Here is a 9,360-nt window from a genome sequence, read left to right on the forward strand (position 1 = left end):
TCCAAAGAGATCAGGGCCCAAATATACTTTATTTTAGTTATCAAAACTATCCTGCCTAGCAAGGTAAGTTTATAAAAAGTTCAGAAGCATGAATGTTCTCGGAGGGGCATTAGGGCAGTGGCACACAGTCCACAACAGTGAAGATTTATTAAGGGCGACTAATCTCCTTTAATTGCCTCCCCACCGGCAAGAATGTAAATCGCCAGTAGGATGGCATACGCGTAGCTTTGGTTTTCTGAAGTCTCCTGAAGTTTCCTTGCGAGGCAATTTTGGGAAACCGCAGTGACACGTATGCCACTGGTGACTTAAATTCTTGCTAGTGGGATGGCATTACGGAGAGGTTAGTCGCTGCAATAAATCTTTGTTACTGCAGGTGACTAATCTCCCTAAACTGTTCAGAGTTAGATTACACTACACCTCACCACTTTTAATGCATAATACATGTAACATAATGAGTATTTATAAAGCTGGCTACTGAATGTTCTAGTGTAAAGTTTCACTTTATACTTTAGAATATCTGCTCTTCCCTAAGCCTGCCCCACTGACTTTAATCAGAGGTGAAATAAAATTATGGTGTCAGTTTCTGAAGAATTTCTTCTTATAATCCTCATTTAGATCTGAGATGGCATAAAATAATGGTGTACATTTCTAGAGTAAATTAAAACCCACACCTTTATAAGTATCGCCACTTTTAATTTTAGAATTTTCATTTTGCCTCCTTTTCACGTTGTATAGCAGTGGTACTAATTGAGTATAATTTGTCATGTTAATGGACTATATTGCATACTAGGGCTTAAAGAATACAATGTTTGTACTTGTACAAATAGTAATTCTGCATTTATTTTTGTCTAAAAGCCAAAATAGTATATTTTGCCTTTTGGTCTCCTAATGCCTCAACTCCATTAAAATAAAAATCAAAGACCATCTTAATGAAAGCAGAAATTAGGTATGAAACGTTTGGATTTCGACTTCCACTTTGATACAAATTTCAGGCCGCTATAACAGATCATTCACATTTTTTTCATGAACAGGAAGCAGTAAAACATTTAGTGATGGTTCGAGATAAAAAGATATAAATATGAGATATTTACTGACACTGCTGGAAACTGTACAGAACACAAAAAGCAGTTTTCCACAAGGTCCCATAAAAATTGTAGAACAAATTAAGGCTCTGGATGCTCTGAGTCTTATAAATGTCTCCATCCCATCTCATTCTTGTTTTTCTTGTCCTGTCGAATGCACAAGAATATTTTCTTTTGACAACACAGTTCCTCAGGTGGAATAGGGAGTAGAATACAGCTCCAACATGGAGGTAAAATTGGCTGAGCAAAACATTTGCATAGTCTCACTGAGGTGAAAGCGATTTGGAAAACTGTGTAAAAGTTTAAGTTCCAAACTTCTTCTGTTTCATTGGAGGTGGCAGATTAGCTACAATGTCACTGATTGGCCTCTCTACCAGCACCAGATCTCCATCACTGAGCAAGTCCATAAACATAAGTGGCTGTGGAAAAGAAAGTGTGCCATGTTAAGCATAAAATAGGATTGGAATGGAATCAGTGGAGGATTAGTAAGTGTGGATAAAGTTAGAACGTTATTAGTACATAATGTCAAAATATATAGCTGCCAGTAAAATAAAAAAAGTTAAGTCAAGCCAGGCAGACATCATACCTGAAACTTCTTTGTAATCTTAAAGGCATGAGCTTGGCTCTTTTGTGCTCTCTCAGAAAGATGCTTTAGTGTAATCTGGTTGAAGAGTGGTGTTTTGTCATCTGGAAGTGGCTGGGCAGAAAAAGAACAATATTAGTCTAAAAAATAAACAAACACATAATGCTATGTACTTGGAGGTTACTATATAAACTGTCACAGGGTGTGTCTTCAATGTTCTAATGTCCAATATCTGCAAATACTATAACAGCCCCATTATCTTCAGAGAGTAAAGAAATGACTGAGCATGCTTAGTCTATTCCTAATACTTACAAGCTGTATGGGGAGGTACTCTCAGGTTGTACATATTTCTGAATTGTAATGATCATATATTACTGATAAATATATGCTGCTGGTCTATCTATATGTACAAATAATAATTATATATTACAATGTAATGATGTGCTGCTCAACACTGAAATTATATGGATAGCTACCAGTGACTTGTCCAGGACACAGAACATGTAGTTGTCATGCATCAGTATATCCTCAGGCCTGGATGGATTGAAACGGATGCCAAGAATTGGTGTGTCCCGTTCAAGCCAATCACGATGAAGACCATTTTTGAGAACTCGACGACCCCACTCTGTGTATTGGCGTTGATTAATATTGAACTCCATCAGCTAAGTGTTGGGAGAAAAAACGGCAGGTGAGGAAAAACACTTGCACATTTTTTGCAAATAAAAACACAAAGATAAGACAAGATACCAACCTGCTGGTCTGCATAAGCAATCACAAGGTTCTCCGTAGTCGGGTGAATACTAAGTGCACTAGGTGGACAGCTGTACCGAGGAACAGAACACTCATGCTGCAAAAGCAAGGCATAGGTGTAAGGAAAATCAGTCACAATTTTGAGTAATTACTGAACTTTTGTTCGATATAAACAAACATGGAAGTATATGTTAATATGGTCAACCATTCTTCAGTTCCCACCTTCATTATATGTGTATTGTAGATATCAATCTGAGAGCTGGGGGTAGCCACTGCCAAGTAGGTTCCATTGATACTAACAGCCATAAGATGTACAGAACTTAAAGAACCTGGGGACACAAATGCAGGATTATAAAAAGGGACAGCAATGGTTTGTTTATGACCCATGTTTCTTCCTCCAAATGTTTCTAACAGTGCACTCATATGATTAGATAGCTCTAGCTAGACAGCCCTGAACTATCTAACAGGCTTCAACGGAAGCACAAAAAGTATTTTTCTCATATTGCAGTTAGTTGTGTTCTAGAGTCTACTAAAAGCATGTAGCAAACACATACAACAGCTGTCAATTTTGACTCCAGTCTAATCACCAACAGGATTTTATCTCAGTTTACTCAATTACTGCAAGAATGTAAATCCCAACATATTTCAACATAATGTTAAGGGCTGGGAGCTAAAGACCAGCTACATCAGGGTTGTTGTCTTAAAGCAAAATTGCTTGATTCAAATTTTTCCTAAATCTCCAGGGCAAGCAGACCCACTAAAATGCAAAATAATCCTCAAGCTGATATATGTGAACCTGCTTTCTTGTTTTTTGTTCCTGCAGTTGGAGCTGTAACGCTATATACATTAGATTACAGAGCAGCATTATATCTTAACTTCCCATACCGCATTACAGTGTTAAATCATGAAGCCAATATTACTCCGTAATCTTCCTATCTAAGGTAACCCAAGATAACTGACATTTAGTGCTGGTAAACAGCATTCTTACTGATGAATTCTCTTGTACCTGTATTTTTTGTTTTATTTATCAACTTTAGGGTAATATAGGAGTACAGAAGGGCAGTTTTATAGAGGGTTTCATACCCTTTTACGAATTCCACTTACACTGGAATGTAATTTGACTTCCGCAGTAACACATGGAAAAACTTGTAAAAAGCTAACTACAGGTATGTGACCCATTATCCAGAATGCTCTGGACCTGGGGTTTTCCAGCTAAGGGATCTTTCTGTAATTTGGATTTTCGTACCTTAAGTCTACTAAACGATTATTTAAACATTAAATATACCAAATAAGGATTAATTATACATCATTTGCTTATAATGTAGTCTATGACAGATGGCCTTCCCGTAATTCGGAACTTTCTGGATAACGGGTTTCCAGATAACAGATCCCACACCTGTACTATGCTTGATAAACAAAGTTCCTTATTGCACTACCATTCTGTATGTACCTGTGTGTATTGTGACATTTTATTATATGTAAAAGAGGAAAAAAAAACCCGCATGTGACATAATGGTTGTGGAGTTTTCTTCTATTTAGGGGAGCAAAAAATCATTAGTATAACTGTACCTATTCCAAAAGACCATATTTTATCATTGTTTGGGACAGTATCTGTAGTTTCCACATAGTTCTACAAGCCCTTATTTAGCTTACGGTTTGCGGTTTCTGATAGAGGCTGCAGGGTTGGGCCAAGTTTACAAGCTCCATCTGAGAGCTCCAGAACATGCACACAACCTCCTTCTGATCCCACATACAGTCTCTTGGAGTCTGGGCTGAATAACAGTTTTAAAGGTGCAGATGGTAGTTGAGGGAGTCGGGGTACCTGTGGAATGAAAAAGTGAATCAGTGTACCAAAATAAATCTTCTCGATACAAGTCATAGTGTTCATGAGCTTAAGACCATTGAAATACTAGTAATATAGTTATCATAACGCTTAATTCTGGTTTAGGTTATTTTGTAAGAATTGACACCAATATTTTCAAAATTCTGTTCCACTAGGTTAAAATATTGCAAGTTCTCACCCGACGTAGGCTTAGATTATCCTTTTCACAGTGCAGTTGATGCAAGTAAAGCTGTGAGGAGGTGGTATAGCTAATCCAGGACCCACAGTGAGAGACACAACTGCAACGGATGCTCTCAGTACCCTAAACAGAGACATAGACAGAGTAGTAAATTCAAAACAATCCTATTTTCCCAAAGCAGAAATATGCAATTTTAACATTTTCCAAACTATATTAATCATAACTTACTAGGTCCCTTTTCCTATTAGTTAAACTAAAGATCACCCCTTCCTCATATTCCTCACCTTTCTTTTAAGCTTCAAAAGGAGTTCTTGCTTCTTTTTTACAGGGAGGACGTCCCCATCCCTTCCTTGAAGAAAAATGCCAATATAAATCATGTAGAACATACAGTGTTTGCCTGCTTAAATTTCCTTTCAACACAGCAAATTACTACAGAACTTAAACTTTAGACTGCCATACCTGAAATATCAGTTTTCCCCAGCTGCCAGAGCTCAAGATGTTCTGGGAACTGAAACAGCAATCGTCCAGATTTTTGTGCACACGATACCAGATGATGCTGTAAAATATGGATATACCTCCTTACTAAAACGGTAAATAAAAACTTACTTGAAACCATACCCAAAAATGGACTGACTTCATGTCTTAATTTAAAAGTTTAAATACTGGGACTTACACTTTTAATTTTTAGTAATCATTAATAGGTTACAGCAGCAGTTTTGTAAAAATGTTACTAAAATAAAAGCTTATGCATAATTGTAAATAAATGCTAGGGGGGTGGAGTAAAGCTTAATATATGTAAATCTGTTTGCGCTTATGTAAAAGGTCTTACTAATATAGACCTAAAAATTTTTGTTTTGGCATATATTTTGCATTAACCTGAAATAGGTACTGTTACATCATTTTATAATTCTCAAATATTCCTATTTTTTTCTCCTTGCTATTTTTACTTAATGTGCTATTCATTTTCTGTTTAGATATTCACTTTCCATAAAGATACATATTTTAAAAACTCTATGGTTATGGTTCCCTTACTCCTGATTAACTATTGTATTATAATAATACTTATATGTCTACTACTAGGGCTTTCCGGGTGGCTGTGGTTTAAGTAATAGGCCTTGCTTAAGTTGGCCTTTGAAACAAAAGACATATTTGTCTGACCAACTGGACAAATGAGTGCATCTTTTGGGCACAGTGGGCTGGTCCAACTGTTTGGCCCCCAGATAGCATGAATCAATCTTTATTGGGCTGTAGACCATTCTACTGGCAGGTTTGCAAAGCCCTATTCATGTGATCTATTGTTGGTCCATGGGCCAACAAGTTTAACCAAATCAGTTAAATATCTGCTGGAGGTAAAGGTTGTCTGTTTTTAAAATAGGTGCAAATATAAGCAGATTTAAACAATACATTGTAATTTAACATTGCTTACATGAGGGAACGTGATTTTTCTTAACGCAGCTTCATATGATTTTACTTCTATCTTCTCCATAAGGGGACGTATAACAAGATGACCATCTACACCTAAGAGAAAAGGGGATTAACTACTGAATAAGAACAGACTCGAGAGAGTTTAAAAATGTGAGTGTACGTACCTCCAGATATGATTGCAGTGCTGCTGTGTGCCACTGCTCTTACATCATGTGTATGAAAGCGGAATGGCTTGGTGCGCACCCACTGTCTCTCTGATTCACCTGTCTTCAAAGATATATGCTCAAACTGGAAGACAACTCCTTCGGCAGTGCCCACCACCAAGCTGTCTTCTGCCTGTTACACAAAAGGTGCAATAAATGTATCAGCGGGAACAGCATCTAATATATTAGACAATATTGTGTGCAATATTCACATTTTACTTACCTTTGACACTGCAAGTGACAAGATGTCACAGTTGGCCACTGAATGTGTGTGAATTAGTGTCCCTTTCTCTAAATCCCACAACAGGAGTTTCCCTGAAGAATCCACACTGATAACATGTCCACTGGATAATACCGCCACACTCCACACCACACATTCACGTTTCCGCCCAGCTAATGGTCGACTGTCTAGCTTAAGGACATGCTGTAGATGACCTTGAATAAATAGAAAAAAAAACAACAGATGCCACATGGACACAATATTATAGATAAATGTACACAGAAGCCCAAACAGCCCCCTCCAGCCCCTAAAAAGTGATTGTCAACGGCATCTTACAGCAGCCTCTCTGGCATTTGCCAATCCGGAGCTGTACAGCGGTAGCAAATGTGTCTTATTTTCACTACAAAAGCAGATATTTTAATTTTAAAGGAGAAGTTAAGGCTAACTTACTTGGAGGTGCCAAAATGTTAGGCACCCCCACGTGACTTTAATTGCTTACCTTTTACCCAGGGCTGGTGTCCCTGTTAGGAGAAAACCGCACCAGACCGGGGTACCTATAGCGAGCTCTTCCTTCTTCCGTGTTTCTTCTGCCGGCAAAATCCCTGGGCCAGCGAACGTGCAGTAGAGTGAATACTCAACTTCTTTGTTAAAGTTCGGCTTTTCACTCTACTGCACATGCGCAAGCATGAGGCAGGAAGAGGAAGCGCTCACTGCAGCTACCCCTGGTGCGGTTTTCTCAGAACAGGGGCACCAGCTCAGGGTAAAAGGTAAGCGATTAAAGCCACTTTAGTGTGCCTAACATTTTGGAACCCCCAAGTGACTTAGCCTTTCCTTCTCCTTTAAGGTATCCAGGCATTGACTTGGTAGGCCCTGCTAATCAATTAGGTTGTAATCAGAAGACGCCTACTAGAATATATATAATGATAGTTTATCTTCCAAACAGGCCAGTATATTTGTGGAATGCATAGATTGTGTTTGCATAATAGACAAATTCAATATCTTAAAATAAATAATTGTAAAAACAAAAAATACTAAAACACTAAATAAAGTAGCAGTGATAAAACAAGTCACACTGATCAAAATTAAAATAATGATCTTCACATTTTACTTGAAGTCAAGGAAATTAGAAACACAGACTGCCCACTCACACCTACCAGATGAAGCATTAAAAACTTGAATCTTGTTGACAGAGCCAGTGACAATGTGAGTACCAAGGGGGTGCCAAGCAAGACAGAGTAAACGACCTAAAAAGACAAAGATTATACTTGTAAATATAAACTAAAACTTCAAAACCTATCAGTATGCAATTTGCATTGATACCTCACCTTTCTGGCGGTCCAAGTTCTTTTCAAACCTAATGTGGTCAGATGTAATGATAAACAACTTAACAGAGCCATCCTCACAGCTCACCTGCAAGTTACAAAAAAAGAAAAAAAATATATACATAAAGTCATAATAGACCAAATGACAGGATCTAAAAACTTTCCTTTCCTTCTTTTCTCCTTTACTGCCTTTTATTAGGTAAATGCAGACCTATCAAAGATCTTTCCATGAAAGATTACAAATATCCAGCACTAAAAATAGCATTTTTAGTACGTTTGTAAAGAAAAAGCTGTTACAAGATGTGCACTTTACTTACTGCAAGGTGCGTATTGCAAGCATTAGCTGCAATATTCCATATGGGACCACCATATGCATCCAGTGTGTATTTGACACAAAGTTTCTCAAGGTCATACTCAGTAATCTCTCCATTCAGACCAGCAGTGAAGAGTCTATTACCAGCTGCCCAGCATATTGACTCTATGGATCTACTCTCATCTCCAGGAATCACCTACATAGAATACAATGAAAAAGTCAATAAAAAGGCAACTAAATTTCAAAGTCCACGTCTGTGAAGGCAACGTACCTTTTCCTGGTAGTAAAAAGAGGAAAAATTTAACACTTCCACAGAACCATCATTTCGAGCAAGGGCGAGCTTGCTGGTCTCTTCTGCATAGGCCATACAGCGCACACCAGATGGGACATAATCAAAGAACCGGACACGGTGGACCTTGAACTCCCCCATGTCTGAAGTAACAAAACAAGGGACATTTGATAAACAGTGCTTTCTCTTAATCCATATAGCAGCTATTTACAAACGAAGATAAACGTAAGTTGGGGGAATCAACATCTGCTCTGGCCAAGAGATGGCACCAGAAGATAGAGAAAGCATTCCAAGCAATGTCTGACAGAAAATCCCATACAGTGTACATAATTTGGTGTACAAATTTGTCCTGTAAAAACCACGGGGCAAGATCTGCTGTGAATGATGCATACTGTTCATACAGTGCTATGGAATATGTCAGCAGTATATTTAGTGAATAAAGTACCCCCTGTTGAAAATATAAGGATATTATAAGTCACTGCGGAGTTCCAGGACCATTTAAAAACACAAATCTGAAGCTGGGGCCTTTTACAAAGGTCATGGAAGTCCAAGGTACCTCATATTGTACAACAGGGGGGACTTTATTTTAATACACAAGTTTCAGTGACTCCTGACAGAAATTCCATCACTAAGAAGCACTGTTTAAACTGATGACACCACTAAGCTGTTTATAAGGATAAAATTTACAGAATATGTATTGTGTATTATATATACTCTCTGAATGTTAGGACTGGGAGATGTCCCATTAGGACCACAGTAAAGTGCTACATTGTATGATATGATATGTGTCCTGCATTATATGCCCTGCCTGCTCAAATAAGAAGGAAAGCTCTCAGGTTAATGGGGGACAGGACTGTAAGCCTAATGTTCAGTGCTCTGTAAACTTTTGCTGTAAGACTGAGCAGAACTGGCACAAAACATGACATAAAATGTTGAACATATGAACGCTTCCCCCTCCGGGTCAGCTACACAGAGAAAGTAGAAACAAGTGGCTTAACTCCGAATACCTGATTCTAACCGGGCTAAACTCCCCTCACGCGTTTTCTCTTCCTTCACGTGGATTCCATAGACACCCGGAACCGGAATTGCGTAGCACCGCTAACTCCGCCCCGTGCGAGCTGCCGCCACATTCAGAATTCTGTATCCCGGCCG

At 38.3% G+C, this 9,360-nt stretch overlaps 1 protein-coding gene across 1 annotated transcript; it reads right to left on the minus strand.

The window, feature by feature from the left end:
• Nucleotides 1-956: 956 nt before the first annotated feature.
• utp4 (UTP4 small subunit processome component) lies at nt 957-9,246 on the minus strand. The gene is given in 17 exon segments (NM_001045698.2): nt 957-1,501; nt 1,669-1,779; nt 2,142-2,327; nt 2,417-2,512; nt 2,638-2,744; nt 4,069-4,237; nt 4,437-4,559; nt 4,721-4,785; nt 4,896-4,992; nt 5,863-5,954; nt 6,026-6,197; nt 6,288-6,499; nt 7,439-7,528; nt 7,610-7,694; nt 7,924-8,115; nt 8,191-8,351; nt 9,216-9,246. Coding segments are annotated over 16 exon segments (2,073 nt in total). The 5' UTR covers nt 8,350-8,351; nt 9,216-9,246; the 3' UTR covers nt 957-1,384.
• Nucleotides 9,247-9,360: the final 114 nt, after the last annotated feature.

The sequence above is a fragment of the Xenopus tropicalis genome, chromosome 4 (genome assembly GCF_000004195.4).
Source record: "Xenopus tropicalis strain Nigerian chromosome 4, UCB_Xtro_10.0, whole genome shotgun sequence".
Taxonomy (NCBI): domain Eukaryota; kingdom Metazoa; phylum Chordata; class Amphibia; order Anura; family Pipidae; genus Xenopus; species Xenopus tropicalis.